The sequence below is a fragment of the Thunnus thynnus genome, chromosome 18, assembly GCF_963924715.1.
Source record: "Thunnus thynnus chromosome 18, fThuThy2.1, whole genome shotgun sequence".
Classification (NCBI taxonomy): Eukaryota; Metazoa; Chordata; class Actinopteri; order Scombriformes; family Scombridae; genus Thunnus; species Thunnus thynnus.
The window spans coordinates 21,702,473-21,720,752 of record NC_089534.1 but is presented as its reverse complement, the minus strand read 5'-3'; the positions used below and the strand labels follow the sequence as shown (position 1 = coordinate 21,720,752).

Genomic DNA, 18,280 nt, shown 5'->3' with positions numbered 1-18,280 from the left:
CCCCCTTTTTGTCAGCAAAATCTAATTCTGACAAACTAAACGTGGGTATAAAAAGGGTGGAAAAGAAGAAATGAAACAATGGGTCAGGAATTACAAACACCTGCAAAAATAAGCTACTCCTGCTGCGATATTGATCAAGACAGTGACACATCAATTAACCAGCCTCGGAGAGACGTCTGCTTGGAGAGGCAGAGATAGTCTCCACTCATATCAGAGAGTAAGTGCAGCTGTGTTTACCTGCCTCTGCCAAATTTCATTGCCAGCTACCTGATGGCCACAGCCGCAGCTTTACCCTTGATGATAATTACTTTACAAATCACAGAGAAGAGCAGAAAGGGGGAGAAACACACCGACTATGAGCTTTAGTTGGTTCAGGTATCAACTCTGAATCACAGGTTTTCTTTTGCTTTGAAATAACTATGAATTATACTAATTGCTAGTTTTACATCCAGTACTGTAATTTCCCATTTAATCTACACATATTTACAGCACACATCAATGTGGATGCAATATTTCTTCACATTTTTATGTATCTGTCACCACCAGAGACATTTATGCCAGTATTTCACTAACTGCCATATTGTTAATTCATGTGTACCATGGTTCCCTGAATTTTAAACGTTTAGAAACAAATATTTAATTTCTGTTAGTGTGCTTACTGCGAGAGAGGAAACCAAAAAATAATCCTGTTTCTTTTTTCATCTAACATTCACACTACCTGTGTCAACAGTACGGGTAAACAGCCAGTCAGTTTGTGTTTGGTTGGTGTCCTGTGTAATCGTTATTTAAGCCCCATAAATTTTTATCTCACGATATTGATCTGAGACAAATGCTCATATTTCTTATGTGTTGATAGGGCATATCAAGCATATCTTTTTACTGCTGTAAATTAGACATAATCAATATCAATTCAATAAATTCCAGACAGCTATGATCATAATAGTGTAGCCTCCATATGGTGCTCGTTACAGGGAAATCTTCATAATTATAATTTAGATGACTTATTCCCTCCCATAGAGATTAGCTATGAAGTAAAAGAGTTTTAGAAATCTTGATAATCACCACTGATATCAGGGGAAAACGAGCAAGCGAGGAAATATATTCCTTGTCACGTAACATAGAAAATCTCTGCTGCATCATCTGTAGATTAAAATGCATGTTCCGAACCATGGGATTCACAGGAAATAATGTGTTCATGTAATCCAGCAATACTGACTGTCAGTTTCATCTCATTGATAACAGCCTCAATGTTTACTGTTCATCTCTTGCAGTTGTATGAGAGCTGTACTGAGTTGCTGCTTATACAAACAGAACATTTCCAACTGCTGCTGCTGCTGCTTGTTGAACGTGGTTAACTGGTGAAACACCGGGTGATGTTTATTGTGAAGCAGTCACAGGAAACGACATGTACTTGTCACAGCGTTGACCACGATTGTTTATCGAAAGTCTGTCTACTCATTTTTGGCATTTTTTGGAGTGAGCTGTTAAATGAAGAGTTGCAGACAACACACTGCACATCTTCAACTTCTCAGCAACGACTCCTCTTACTGTGCCCTGCTGTTGTGTGGAAACTTGCGCTATTTGCAGCATGAAATCTGAATTGTTGTCCTTATTTTTGTCTTTATTAAAACAACACCAGTTATTTTGGTTGCACTATAAACAGACATACCAGTTCCTCCTCCTGTTGTATTTCTGATAAAGCAGTAGCTCAACAAGTATTCGCTGTATTTTAAACCACACTTGCTGTTACTACCAGGAACTGTGACTCAGAAAAGTCAAAGCAGGTGTCAAAATACCTGATACATCTCTGACTGGGCTGTGGCCAGAGGAGTAATATGCTGTCAGTGCACAATGCCTGAGCGGTGAGGCAGCTGTGTCCCCTGTTTATTGTTCACCTTTAATTAAAGAGATGTTCAACATTTCCAGGGTCGAAACAAAAGAGAAGCAGGTGTCCAGGAACAAAATATCAACACCCGTTATCCATATAAGAGAGTGCTGAGTGCTGTCCAGTTATTCCAGTTATTAATATTCCCCCATGGGGTAGAACTGACAACCATCAGTGTTGAGGAAAAATTGCTGGCAGCAAATATTCACATTAACTTTCACATTAAGATGGTAAATGGATGCTGCTGAATCAATTTTTATATATATTATATTTACTTGATGATTTAATTAACAATGCCATTTGTTATCTGTTTATGTCAATCTATAACAGACACAAGTGAACATATTGACATTAAATTTTAAAGGTGTACTATGCAGGATTTTCTAAAAAACAATGTCTACACGCATCCAAAAATAATCCCTCTCAATCATCACTTATGACCCACTGGAAGTGTGTGGTGGTGTATTTATCTGCCCTCTGACTGTATTGTCTTGTTTTCTTATTATTATGATGTGTTCTGGGTGTCAACCTTTGGGCAGTGGGTCTGTAGCCCCCAGCCAATGACAGCACATGGGGTGTGAGGTCGGGACCAGTAGCGTAGTTAACAGGTTACATCACTGTCTCAGTCTCTCTCTCTGCTCTCCGTCTGTGTGTTGTTGATGTATAAAGAGCTGCAGGTCTGTATGTCTGGTTGAATGAGAGCAGGGCTGAGCAACATGGCAAAAAATATGATCACAATCATTTTTTTCCATATTGATCAATATCAATATTTATCACGATATATATGATTTGATAATGCTGCCATTTGAAGAGTATCCTGATAATGACTGAAGCCTGAAGAAACTAGAGGGTTGATTAAATTAACCCTCTAGTTTAGTTTCAGTTAAATTTTAGAACACAGTTTATTGACATAAAAAATAGATAATATACTGTAAACATTTAACTGTGCAACAAAAATCCAGCAATGCTGCACCTTCCTGCAGGGTTGTTTGGAGGTGTTTGCATGTTAGTTTTTGCTTTAGAACATGACCGCCGTCAAACAATCAGAAAATAATGTTTTATTCATCTTATTCATGGCTTATTTCTCGCCAGTGCCACTCGCTCTCTTCATTCACTCTCTAGCTCGCTTGAACATCGCTGCTCTCTCTCTCTCTCTCAAATCCTGCATATTATACCATTAAAGCAAAAACGTAAAAATTAAGAGAGAGAATAACATTCAAAAACCAGATAGTTTTAGCTACCTGCAGCTTTTTCCCTATATCTCAAAATTCTATTAACATTACCTGTGCTCACATCTAGATACCTGCGTGTCCCATTCCTGCATAAATATTATGTGTGATAGGATATTTCACATATTACACAGTATAATAAAGACCCTTGAGTCCATCACAGGAGAAGAAAAATAGGAATAGCATTACTGTCACAGATAAAAGTGATTTTCTGCTGCGCTAACAGCAAGTAAATCATTATTCCAACCAAGGCCATTTCCGTCGTAACACAAACTGCCATGTATCTGCTGTGTTTTACTGCGAAGCGTCTTACAGGGAAGCCTGTTTTTATGTGAATTCATGTAGGAGTGTGGTTTCCTTTACAATAACAGGGAAAGACTGATATGGAGAGTGACTAATGGCGGGTGGTGCCACAAGCTGTCCGATTCTTATGTAGCAGCTCGGTGGAAGAAATAGCTATGCCCGACAATCAACCTGTGGCAACAAGGCTGCGGCTTTGAAAAAAAATGACAGATTGTCATAAATAGATGGAGGCTTACCCCGCATGGCTGGAAGATAAGCCCGTCGACTTCGTGGCTGACCTGGGACGTGAAGCTGCCTTCAAGTAGCTGTAAAATAAAAAGAGGACACAGTTTCAGTCAAGCAAAATTGATAAATGACAAAATAGGTAGCTGAATCTTTAGCTGGAAACACATGAACTGACATTGATTTATAAAGTCAACTATAGCTTTAGAGACTGCCAACAATACCTGATCCTCTAAAAGTAATAGAAGTATTGACTTTCAACATGACTGGAGGGCTTACCCCCCTACAAATCCTGCAGAGTTTTAAGCAGGTCAGATACCTTGTTTTCATCTATCTAGCAGTGAAACTTAGCACTAATCTCTTTGATTGATAATGCATGACTGAGAGATCAATATCTGTAACTTGACAGACCAGGTTGAAGACAAGAATAGCAACAAATTAAGTTTCTGATGACGGCCAAGAGTGGATTTCATCTCTTCCACTAACACCAACCGCAACACAGCTGTTGCAGAGAAAAGGAACCTATGGCACCATATTAGATGAGGGATGCCTTGGGGACATGGCGGAGCGACTTTACAATGAAAACATATTTTCTGCAACACAAAGCACATCACCAGCCACAGCGAGGACAGTAAAGGCACCCAAATAAGGCTGAATATTAGAAATAAATGTATGAAGACTTTAAGGCTTTTGTGCTTTGACAGGAAGACATAACGGGACGACACCTAACAAGGTTAGCCTAGTGCTCAATCTTCAAGTGATATTTGAAAAACAAAAAAATGAAACACAAGATGTTCAAATAAATCTTTTAAAAAAATTAAACACGAGAAGAAACCGCAACTGCACGGTAATTCAACCATGTCACCTTCATGAAAATAAAACTGGACATGAAGTTCATTGTGATGTTGTGTGACTAATGTGTTTTGTCTATGATGGATTACAAATCTGAAGCAAGTTTATTTTCATATTGCACTGGCACCAAGAGAAGCCTGCTGCTGCTTGGAAGGTAGGAAATCAATCTAAAAATGTATCATATGCCTTGGAAAATGCTCAGCTGTAATATAATACCAAAAGCCTGCACTAATATATGGTTGCACATAACTATACAGCACAGCATCTGATGTAAGCATAAAATGAACTAAACTGAACAACAATCTATACTTTTTTTTTTTTATATCCTCTTCTTGTGAAAACTTGATGATCTTTGCTTTTGTATGTTCATGCAAAGGGTAAATATATTTATTTAGGCAAGCAGGAAATGAGTCTTGGTCAATAAAGTAGAAAGCGAATGCATTAGTGCACTACACTGGATATCAGGTATCATATCCAACCTATCATGGTGAACTAAAATAGAAAACAAAGCGTTTAAGCTCTACACAAAGGCAGTGTATGGTGGAAGAACAATGTCGTACTTAGAGTGGCCTTTTATTACATACAGTATCTCATCTGACTGAATGAGAGACAATAAAATGAAATGATTCAATTGTAATTAACAATGCGCACATTTCTCCACTCCCTCATTGTGTGGCTCTGACAATTCAATCAGTGAGAGTGAACATTGCAGGAGCCTGCGACTGGGAGATAGAAGAGTGCTCAATAGATATGGAGGCCGTCAACAATCATCAGAGCCTTGATGAACCACGACACATTCACTATGCAGGAGATGACTGATAGTCGTCGTCTGTCCTCATGCTACACAGAGACAGACAAAATTATTTCATCAATCAAAAGTACAAGAAATCAGGTAATATAAAGTAACTAGAGTTGTATCTAATGCAATACCAGCACATCATATCACACACAGCAGCACTGTAGGCTTCAAAGACGCCTCTGACCCGTGCATTTTGTCCACCATTAGACTGGTCTGCCTCAGCTGCTCAGTGGACAGCTGTCTGAGATGACATATTTAGTCTTTCTCAAGAAATCCCTTTGAAGTGAACAGAAACAACTGCATAATACAGCAGATAGTTTGCTGAAAAGGAGGAAATTTTTAAATAAGTGGAGATATAAAGATACAAATGTCACATTTATTAGGTGAAATCTATAGTGAATACAAGCTAGGTTTGGTGAATCTAGCTTCAGGTTTGTGGCACTCATGTATTGCCATCACCTTTCCAAGAGCTAAGCATCTGATTTTATAATATAAATACCAATTGATCTTTTAGCCTACTGTACCACTGTTCTGATCTGTTGCATGATGAAGAATGAGAATGAGAATTTGTTACTTTTCTTGGTCGTATATTACTGTAAATTCAATATTTTAGGGTTTTGGACAGTTGATTGGACATTTCACCATTGGCTGATGTATAATTGACCAAATGATATGATGAAATGATGATAATCAATTAATTGTGAAAATAGCTGGCAGATAAATCAATAAAATAATAGTTAGTTGCAGCCCTAATGAAATATTAGAAACACACCTTAATATATACCATATAATTGAAGGTTTTCATTTTGGTTTATGTGTCATTTACAGCTACTGTCTTTGTTTGGATCAGGAAAAAGAGGCACAACTTGGGAAATTGGTTTTTCCATCATGCGTCAGACGACAAAAATATTTTTTAGTCTGTATATGAACATTTTTTCATCAAGATGGTTCAAGGGATTCTAAAAATACTTGCTGACAGTGTCGGTAAAGAAACCTCTGGGTGTATTTTTCAGAAAACGAATTCTTAGTTGTGTGACTTGACTGTACACTAATAGTAAGACAAGGCACAAACTGAGGTTAGGTGAAAACCTCGAGGGCGCCGTCTCTCCAGCTGCAGAGCGGAGACCTGAACACAGAGAAACTAATTTCACTTACATTTATACCTAGAAGATCTCACATTTCCCGAAAATGCTTTGATGCTAAACATCGCTACTTTTCAAAAAGGTGTGTTCCGGGGAAGTAAGTGATGAGCCCTAAGAGGTGCATACATTTATCTAAAGCAACAGAAAACTGATTGGTATCTGCGAAGAAAGCGGAGCATCAACATCAGTGCTCTCCAGAATGATGAATGAGTCACAGCAGATCACACGGAGCTTGACAATCATGCTGACATGAAGAAGGCAGATAGCCAGACTGCAAGGAACTGGTGCCTTTATGAGGGAACGGCATGTAGGCGGTAAGATCTGGGAGTTCCATTTCAGTTCTCTTGCCATCTTAGCACACCCACCCACCACCTTCGGCAAGCACAGTGAACCTTGGATGAAGAGATGAGCAGAAAGAAGACTTCCATTCACACATCCTCCTACAGTAAGGAAGTTCCTTGGAGCGATGATGCAGAGAGGGGGCAGCGACCCTGCTTTCATGGTAAACCTCTTTAGGAAGGAAACACAAAGCTGTGCCTGTGCTTTATATTCCAGTCAGACCACAGGGTTGTTTGCTGGAGGCTCCTTTAAAGCCTAATGTGAATGAACCTCTGAAGCCACTGTGCAGTTCCCTGTTAAACGAAAAGCCCACATTAGAGTGTGCAGGCAGGGCTGCTGAACTACTGGCTGGCCAGGAGTCAAACAAGGTTACGTCGTCTGGAGAAGTTAAACGTCTTAGAAAAATTGTCTTTTGATGGATCCAGATAGTTTAATAAGAACTGTGATCAAGATTAAATTGTACACATTCATTTGTGGTGCCAGGGAAAAGATGAGCAGAGACATTAACATTTGAAAGATGAAACCAATCAGGGATGGCATAAGACTAGAACAGCCAAAGGTGATGAGGAAAAATGGCACAGCGCGAAATTGAATTGTGGTAAATGGGAAGCTGCTGGAAACTGGACAGGTGAGATGAGTGACTAGCATTAACTAACATTCCCGACCATAAAATGAAAAAAAAGTTATTGCAAATTATTGCAAGATCATAAAGACTTGAAGACTTAAGAAATCACTGCACTGAAATCTGTAATCTGAGGCGCTGTGACTGAATGCAACACGTCAATTTAGATTTTTAATTCCACGTTCAGCTTCAGGTTTATGTCTCAAAGAAGTAAAGATATTTTTCTGTACAAAAATCAATTAAAACTAAATAATAGTTTGCAAAAACAAAACAACAACAAAAAACAAAAACACAAGAGGTGAACATGAAGCAGAGACACAACAAGCCTAACTAGTCCAACGTTTGTTACAGGTGACTGTCTCTACGCAGGATGCTTTGTGTAAGCAACAAAAGGATCTCATGTGAAAGTGTGTGACTTTTCTGTTATTGTCAACACAGGCCACATTTTTAACACAACAGCACATTTTCATGTGTTTTTGTTTTGTATGTGTACAAAGCTTCCAAGAGCAACTAAACTGTGTCCTAAATATCTATATTTTGTCCCAAAACACCATCACAAAAACAAAACTATCATAAGTGTTTAATTTACTAACTACTTGAAGATAAAAGCCTAAAAAGCCTGTCTTTGGGATGGGCAGGTGCTAAATTGATAGTCTGTTGTGGGGTTATGGACCTGGACAAGCAGTAGGTGGGTTACATGAAAGGTTTCTGTACTCCACTATTACAATAATATTTCATTCATGAAACAGTCTATGCAGCACCGGTCCACCCTATGCGCTGAATACGCAACAGCCCAATATGATCGATCCACTTTATTTTAAGATGCACATTTTTAAAAAGCTCTGTTATACATTTTATTTTTAAATGCAGCCCTTATTTTATAATTTAGATTTTCTAGCTATAAACCTACAAACTATACATATAGTTTATAGTTGTATTTCATGGTTGTTGGCCTCAGGCAAAGTAAGGAGGGACTCCAATGTAAATCTTGCCTAGGGCTCCCTATTGTCTGGAGCCGGGTCTGATTCTATGTTTCCGAATAGATGTTTGCATAGAATAACCATGGCAAATATGGAAAATAAATATATATGTGGATCGTTTAGAGAGAATGACTGCACCCCTTTTGTGTATTTATGTTATAGTATCTAATGCCTTGGTTTATGGGGGTTTAAATCAAGCTTTTACACACATAAATTTGAAAAAATAAATAGATAATGCGTGAATGTGTGAATCGTGAATGGCTTAAGGAAATGGTAATGTAATTGACTTTCACACAGCTACGTTGGTTAAAATGGAATCCATAAGATATACCTGCAATATTTAGTGGGACATAAAATTGAAATGGATATTAATATGGCAAATGACGATCAAATAAACCATTTAAGATAAGTTATCATAGTGGAGAGTGGCCAATGCAAGTATGTGCTGAAGCTATACCACTGCCAGTTAAACACATTACAACCGACAACCACAAACGCACAGCAAGCAGAGCACAGCCCACACACTCAGACACATTCAGCCACACTCGTACAGACAGCAGATAGAGAGTCAGTGTGAAGAGGCAACAACCAGGAGGCAGCCCTTCACTCGGCTCCAACAGCATGCTGCTGTCTAAGCTACAGCAAGAGAGGAGACTGTGTCTGTCCTGAGGTACATAGTGCTGAGTTTGGCTCTATGTCAAAGATAAAAGAGGTTTTGATTTTTTTATTTGACGGTGGAGAAAGAATTTGCTTCCCTTATTGTAGTTGGGAGCTGGAGCCAACTAAGATTCAGCTGCGGTTGAGGTGTAACTGTGCTGAGCTTAAACTGTCAAAAAAATTGAAAAATGGTGACACTGTATTTATCACAAAACTGTAGCACAGCCTTATTGACTAGAAAAGGCTACATTTAAGCTTAGGGCTGCAACTAACAGTTATTTACATTATCGATCAATTGATTCATTGTTTGGTCAACAAAAAAATATTGAGCTTACTTAAATATGCCCATTGCCGTTTCCTTAAGCCCAAGGTGACATATTCAATTTGCTTGTTTTGTGCGACTAATAGTCTAAAACTGAAAGATATTCAGTTGGCTATCTCAGATAGAAGAGTAAATCCTTTCAATTGAAAAGCTGGAAGCTGGCTGTTACACATTTTTGTTTGATAAATAACTTTAACAATGAATTTGTTATCAAAATAGTTGCAGATTAATGTTCTGCCAATCACTTCAGCTCTATTTAAGTACATCAAAATATTACAATAACCAGGCTTACAGATGATATCAATCAAATTTCCAAATGTCTGTCCCAACTGTCCTGCTAAGCCATATCAACATCTTTGATTACTCTTGTCTCTAGGGAAAAACAATTTCAAGGAATAGAGTGGGTGTGTTCAATATACATAATCAAATTAAGTGTCTCTAATAACTCTACCCGTTGGTACAAGTTAGTGCAGTAATATTGTTGTGGTAACTCAGAAATTCACCACATAAAATGTTTATTTCATGCAGCTGGAAAATCACAGAGCTACTTCTTGGTACATGTATGTATTATGCACTGACGTAGAGGTTGGTCTCAACTGTGACATCAACTTTACATACCGAGTGAACGTCTAACTCTAATAGAGGTGATAAATATAATTACAGTTTGCCTTTACAAAGGACTAAAGATGTTTTTGCTGTTGCTGAAAACTCTGGTGATCACAAGCTTTAATAAAACAGTGCACCTTCAGCTGATCATCCTATGTAAGAGTGAGGATAATTTTATATATACTCACCAAACATTTTTTTAGGAACACAAGTGCAATATAATGCTATCCAATACAACAGCTCTGCTACAAATTCTGCCCTTACGAATCTTATACATTTTCAGTTTTTGTTGACATTGTCAGAAAGGTGATAATTTTACTTTATGTTATTATTGAGGTCACAGTGGGAGACGGCGGTGAAACCGGAGTGCATTCAATTAAAAATTGTTCATTGTCATGTATGTTTATGGGGTGGAAAAAATATTAAAAACAATATAATGAACTCCAGTACACCCCTACCACTTACTACACCTCAATAATTATCACAAAGTAGATTTATCACCTTTCTGACAAGATAAACAAAATCTAAAAATGTTATATAAAAGTAGAATTTATGGCAGAACTGTTGTATTGCATTAATGGTCTCTGAGTGTACTTTTCACAAATATTTTATGAACTGCCTGGAAGACAAAAAAAATCTAAGACATGAATATGAATAAGGGGACCTATTATGCTTTTCCTTATTTTCAGTCCTATATATAATGTTACAATGTCGGATGTTCATATTAAACATGGCCAAAGTGTCAAATAAGGTAAACATTTGTAGAAGATGAAGAAGATGTCGGCTTGTAACGAACTTCTTGATATGGTCATCTGCTCCAAGCACAGCGCACAGTTCACTGCTCCACTGACATTATGGCATTTTTCCATTGTTTTTGGGGTAGTCACACCAAGCCATGACTTAAGTCCAGCTGGCACGCTGTGAGTGTTTTTCCATTACACAGCAGGGCAAAGTAAAATAAGCCGTTTACCTGTTGGTCGTCTGCAGCTCTTCATCAAACATCATCATCACTGTGGCTGTTTCTGCTTGTACTATTCCTCCCTGCATTATTTCTAACTGATCCGCTGAACAAAGAGCTCCAAAATTACTCCATATGTTGTTGTGTCGACCAGTTTTTACAATCACTAATGAAGCTCTCCTGATTTGGTGAGGAACATGTTTAATTTTCTGTAAATTCTTCACAATAAAAGTCTCCTATTATTTAGTTGTTTAAAAGCTTTTAATATGAAGCAGTAAAGCGGGAAATGTTGGGTTTGCATTGGTGGTAACTTAACACGACTCTGATACGGCTTCCAGAAAGCTGGCCAACCAGAACAGAGTGGGCTCATCGATAGGGGGGCTTAAAGAGACAGGAGCTAAGACTGCCTGTTAGAGACAGATGCTGAACTGAGGGGCTACATAAAGGGCCAGTATAAGATAAATAAGGAGTTTTTTTTGAACTGTGAATCATGCAAAGCTACTCTAGTTGAGTCTCGAATTAAAAATATAGAGCTGGAAGGGACGGAGGCAAGGATGCCATGACATCATCATGGGTCAGAAAAGACAGACAGCAGACTGCAGGCACCAAGTCCACACAACATTTTAAGATAGACACCTGTTGACCCGGCCCAGAGGATGCATGTTCCTTTCCTTGAGTACATCAACTCAGAGCCTGGAAGGCACAGAGAAAGCAGGCAAGCAGAAAAATAAAATGAGCCGCTACACTCGATATTGCCACATATTCAAGCTGCTTTCTCTCCAGTGAATCCGACCTTTACTATATAGATGCACCGTGCATCATCAGATGTTGCGTAATGTCTTGGAAGCTTTGAAGAAAACTAAAAAATCTCAAAGTAACCGAGGTAAACAAACATTAGTCATCAAGTCCATGTCGTGTGTTCTTCCAAGCAGCATAAGCCCTTATACAACAGTCAACATGTTTCCCTGTGTGAGTGGGTGCAGCAGAAGAGAGAGGACGCAGGTGAAGAAGAGCATTTTGTTCTTGAACTTAACCACGGAGGATGGGTGTATTACCAAGCCAGAGGTGCAGGCTGATGAATTTACTATTGTAGTTTATCAGGAGAAATTCAAAACACTCTCTCTCTCTCTCTATATATATATATATATAAAAATTGTATTTGAGCTGATACAGTAGGTGTGGAATCACCACAAACTACCTCAAACAGAGCTCAGGTTTACCACAACAGCTCAGTTCTTTCTTTGTTCAAAAAAAAAACAAGATAAAAGAGACAAATAAAATGGAGACCTGGGGTCTTACTTTCCATCTCCAACAGCTAGAGACAAGAAAACTGAGGTGTGAGGTCAGCGAGCTACAAGGAACCTGCAGGACTGACAGCACTCAGCTAATGAGGCATGCTGTTAAGGAGGAGTTACTTTCTTCTAGCCTGGTCACTAAAAACCTGCTGTGACAGAAAAACAAGACTCTGACTCAAGGGTCAAGATATAGCGGTAAGAGGAGGAGCATGAGAGGAGGGCATTTACATAGAATCAAGGTCTGTTAATGACGACTAAGCCCACTGGAGAGGAAGATGAGTCAGGAAAAGGATAAAATGCCTTGTCATTGCACTTACTCAACAAACTGTCTGGGATCAACACTTAGGTCTTCAACACACCAGCAATTGCCTTTGTTTGGTCAGAGTGATGATGGTAAACTGCTCAAATTTTTCACCTTGCTGCTGTACTCGAAATTCTAATGATTTTGAAACTGTATGCTATTTGCAACTGACCTTTCAAAATGCATCTACTTACTTTAAACACCATCAAGAAACTTGAACATGAAGAGAGCATCTCTAGTTTTTCAGAGATAAGATATTGGTTTAATTTAAAAAAAAATTAAAAAACATGCATTAGTTTTTCTTTGGAATTAATTTAAATGCACAATACAACAATAACAAAAGATGGAGTGTGATGACAGTGTGAAGTAACATGGGATTATGGGAGTTGTTCTCTTCATTGTTAAACATCCAGCTTCTCCAGGATAGGATTACCTCAGTGTTCACAGTTCAGGATGTTTTTAGCGGGAGCTGAATTATCCGCAGAGGTCTCCTCCTCTCCAAAACAAACAGATCCAGTGATTAAAACAGGTAAAAACACTGAATAAAGCAGTTTCACGTTAAAAATCCGTGTTTCACCAATGCTGTCCAGTAGGGGCTGTGAGCTGAGCTGTCGTTAACATTTGCTCAGCTTGTTTCTCTGATAACTTGAGATACAGATGTTCAGCAGGTTTTTACCCTGAACCAAATTATCCACAGAATGTTCTCCCTCTCCAAAACAAACGTACAAGGGGAATAAAACTGTAAAAGCAGTTTCATGTTAAAAATCGTTTTTTCTCCAATGCTTTTCGGAGGAAAGAGGATGCCTGGGAGGGGCTGCTAACCGAGCTGCTGCTAACGTTTGCTCAGCTTGTTTCTCTGATAACTTAAGATCCAAAGGTCCAATTACTAAAATCCTTCATCTGGTTAAAAGATACAGTTAAAATACGACCAAGATCTAAAAAGTTTATCATGAAAATGTGGCTTAAAACTGAATAAAAGTCAATTTATGACAGTTTCTGGCAGGCAAACACAATGCTGACATATTATCTTGTATGCGTATACTCTTGGTTAGACACCATTGTGACAGACAACCACAATGCCGCTGATGTATTATCTTGTTGGTGTATACTCATTGGTAGAAGCCATTGTAGCAGGGAACCACATCACCGACGCATGTATCTTGTGTGCATATACTCTTTGGTAAAGGGGGAATGATGCCATTGACAGGCGACAAAATGAAACGGACCGTTACCTTGATTAAAATTACTGATTTCTCTGGGTTTGAAAATTGTTGGAAACATTTGAGATAATGTAAGTACACAACTCAACAAAACACAACATAGGTCTAGTTGTTTTTTGACATTTTAATGCAGAATAGTTACATATTATAGCTTTAAAAAAAATTGTATTTATAGCAAATAACTCACGATGATTTATCGGTGTTAAGCTGAGCTCCCTGCTCTGATTCTGCAACCACCAGACTGCTTATCAGGTGTAGGCAGCCTCAGGGCCATCAGACAGTTACAGGTAATAATATACCTGAGACACCTTCATCTAAAATACATGATGTCCCTTAATAAGCTTGAACCTAACCATAGGCCCGGTATGAAATTGAGTATGACCCTATCAGGGAACACATAGTCAGCAAATTGAAGTCAGAAAATGTGGCTATTTGAGATAAAATGACAACATGATAGTCTGGAAAGGAATATAAAAGAACCTAAAGGCAGATCTCAATTATTTGTTTCTATAATTTTGTTTTATCAAGTCCATAAGTCACAGTTCAGTTCAAATTAAATAGATTATTTTTCCTAACAGGACATTTGAGCACTTGGTCTCTTACTCTTAAAAGTTATTTTCTTGTGAGGAAACTACAGCAGTGTGAGATAAATAAATCTGATTCACGGCCCACCAAACAAAATAATTAATGCACAATGCGCCTTAATGCACATCAGCGATTGTGATTTCATAGTGCACTGGCCCCTAAAACTATTTCACTTCACTATTTACATTGGCAAGGAAATCAATTCTCTTAATCTATTTTGTATTCAGTACATAAGATAAACTTTAATCTCATCCAGCATGATTTGGTTCAAGCTCCATGAAAAGACTGCAGTCTTAAAAGTATCTCGATAACTGCTTTTCAGTTCCCTATCCTAATTCAATCTCAGTTCAAGATGAGATCCACTGTCAGGTAAGAAAACTCATTTTTTCACCTTAAGCTCTACAGGTATCTGGACTCCAGGGAGGAGCTGGTACTGAAAGGGCGATGTCCTTGGGTCAATTGGAGATACTAATCTCATGATGGGGAACTTAATTCAGCTTGGGCCTAATTTCTTTAGAGATATGATAAATGAGTAGGGGATATTAGACATTCTGTGAAGGGCAAAGACAATTTAACACAATCTAATTTCCTTTTGTAATTTTAACATTACCAAATTGCAACTATATTAAATCTGGATACACCATGAGTCACATTTAATTACTATATGCTCTGCAAATGTTAGGCTTATTCATAGAGGGCATACTTTGCCAAATGATGCATTTCCAAGAACTGAAAAAAATGTAATTACTGATATTTAAAAGTTGCCTGCTTTGAAGAACATTTAATTTAGTTGGACAAATGTAACCATACTTTGCGGATACAACATTAGGGAATGTATTCAGGGGGAAAAACATGGAATCTGCTTAGACAACACTGTCTGAATGAGGAGAGTTTAACAGCTGCTAAATAAAGTTTTCAAATTATTATTTTTTTGTTTACCCTATCCACCCGATGTTTAAAAAACTATTAGTATGCATTTGTCTGGGCTACTAACATCATGCAAAGCAGCTATTTTTCAAACTGTATGCATGTGAGAACAATGTCCAGGTGAACTAAATTTATTTAAAACCATTTAATGAGTATGAGGACTTTTGGAATTCATCACGAAGGTCAATGAGTGAACATGTCATAAGAAAAGCCTGTGTTACAAATAGTTGAGCTTTGCATATCCTGGGCCAAAAACATAAAATGTAATAATAATAGGTTTCAGTTGGATTCGTTTTTTGACTCGTTAAGCCTACTCTCTGTGGAAATTGCAGATATCATCATCACGTCTCGGTAGTCCAAAACTGGAACACTAATTTCTATAATCCCAGGAGGAATATGAACCTTGTAAATGGATTGTCTATGTAAATTGCTAATACTGTTGCCTCCAGTGGGCAAGAAAATGACTAGAAATTTTTCTCTTGCCTTGGATTTGGATTTCTAATTCCTTGAAAGGAATGCACAGATCTCTTCCAAATACACTACTCCATCACCAACAGGATTCATTACCAGTAAGGCAAATTTCATTTGTATGTATTGTGAATGTGCAGTATTAGCAAGCCCTGAATCATATTCAAAGTATTATACAAGTGCAAAACATCGAGAAAACAAGTTAATTTTCTTGTTGGCACACATTGGTGAGTTTATTGTAAGAGCTTATTCAACAGTCAGTTTCATTGCCTAAAGGCTCGCTGCAAAGAAAATGTGAAACGTGTGCAGCATTTGAATCAGGAAAGGGATATAAAGCAGTGCATAATGTAGAAATCAGTAGGAATTGTAAATACAGTAGAGTCATCAGAAAGCATTTAAGCCTCTTGAGCTTTTACACATTCAATGGTTTTACAGCCTGAACTTTCGACAGATAAAACTTTAAGCACAATGTAGACAAAGAAATCCAATGAAAGCTTGCATGAGAAAGTGAAGAAGCAAATGAAAGGGGTGAATAGATTATACAAACACTACACTGAATGGTGCTGAGTATTGCAGCAGACTATGACTGGATTTTCATACTATCTTAGGGCTTTTGCCATGTTTATTCTGGTTGAATTGGACTCTGGTTCGTTTTCCCCCCCTTGATGTGATTCATTTGGGTTTTGTCTGAACACAGCAATTGAGAAGTGTCTCTCTGGTCCAAAAAGAATTCTGCAACAGTTTGTTTGTAGCGGGAACATGATCTGACCTTGATCCGACCCAACCACCGTACTCTGCAAGTTTGAGCAAACAAACTATAGGTTTAAAAATGCCCTTAGATACTTTGTGCAGGCATTGGGAAAAGCAAGAGCAACATACTGTAAATAAGGGACCTTGTTCAGTCTTTGGAGATGCATACCATCAAATCCACTGATGATACTTATGAAGAACATATATTAATATAAATGAGTTACAAAACACTTGCATTCAATTTACTGTAGAAAAGTTACCACCAACATATGATGAAGTGCCATTACATTCTGAATTATTGTCTACTTTTGTCAGCCAAGTCCATTCAACATACAAAAAGAGGGGAATTTCCAAAAATATATTATCTGGTTGTGCCAATGTACAAATTCTGTTTTACAAAAATGGGCCTTTGTAAGATAATTGGACAAGTGGAGGAAGCAAAAAGAATAAATGGCCCCAATTGGTGGGGAAATGGTGGCCTGAATGTGTAAGTGTCAGCGATGAAAAACAGCAGCGTAGCAACAGACAAAAGCCATCATACAACTCCAGCCCGTGACCGAAATATCGCTAAAAGGAAACTGTAGTCAATATGCCATGAAGTAGACGGTTGTACTGCTATGAATTAATGAGCCAGATTCCAGTTCCTCCTTTTAATGTCCCATACAACAGAGATATGACTGTATGGGGAGCAGATGGCCACTGCACAACACAATACAGCAGTCAGAAACCAGACGTCGTTCCAGTGACTTCATTTCTAGAATATCTTCATCAACATGAACCCCAAAGGCTGGGGGTGATCCTTCATAATGGTTCTCATGGAAACGGACATTACAGGGTTAGAGTAGAGGTAACCCAACCACTCATACTTAGAATTTTATGAAGTACAAAAACAAGAACACCAAGATATCAGTGTTGGCAGAAGAAAAGAAGAAATGTCTAAAACTTCACCCCCTCCCTCCCCACACTTTGATCATCTGTGAATGTGCAGGGCCAAGATTTCCGACTGATCTTGGATCGAGCAAAACATCAAATTGATTGTTCTCTGACCTCCCACAGACCTGATATTTGGGCACAAGAGCAGGCCTTTGAGAAAAGCTTAACAGTGTTTTAAAGGATAAGAGCACTGCAGATGAAAATCAGATATAAGCCAACTCTGGTAGAGTACATCAAATGGTAACATTTATGTTTAACACTACATGGTCCCAATAAATTAAAAAAAGAAAAAATATATACACACACATATATATGTATAAACCTATCCTTAGCCTAATGTATGTATGTATGTATTTATTGTACAACAAAGGAGTATAATTTTTGTTTAAAGAAAATCTGAACCAAAATAATCATGAAAAAGTGACTAAATTAACATCAAAATTGCATTTAAAGCTTATTTTTGGCAATATCAAGCAAATTACAGTAATGCCAGGAACTTGGCAACGTCCATCAAAATCTATTAAATCCTGTCCTATGCTTAACAGCTCACACATCAACAAACTATGTATTGTGATGCTTTCTTCCACTGCTATCTTTTCACATTAAGAAAAAGAGGTAAGAAGAAGCAATCATTGCCAATTGAAGTTTAATACGAGTGCAGGTGCAGGCAGTCATAGAGGCAAATTTGCACCCAGCAGCACAGTACGTGGTAGATGAAAAAAAGTTGTATCTTTCTGCAAATGCACTGTGACAACACAAAGAGGAAACCAATTGCTGCAGTTCTCTGACCAGACAGTTGTACTCCCTCAGTCTTTTACTGCAAATTAGAGTGCACCCACACCGAATGATGTCTGGTCTGACTCTATTCCAGGCCCGTAATACTAC

General features: G+C 38.1%; 1 protein-coding gene across 1 annotated transcript in view; it reads right to left on the bottom strand.

Moving 5' to 3' along the window:
* Positions 1 to 18,280, bottom strand: part of rngtt (RNA guanylyltransferase and 5'-phosphatase) — a 92,227-nt gene that overhangs the window by 29,708 nt on the left and 44,239 nt on the right. The window contains exon 12 of the mRNA XM_067571633.1: positions 3,654 to 3,722. Coding sequence (XP_067427734.1) covers positions 3,654 to 3,722 — 69 coding nt within the window. The remainder of the gene's footprint in view (positions 1 to 3,653; positions 3,723 to 18,280) is intronic.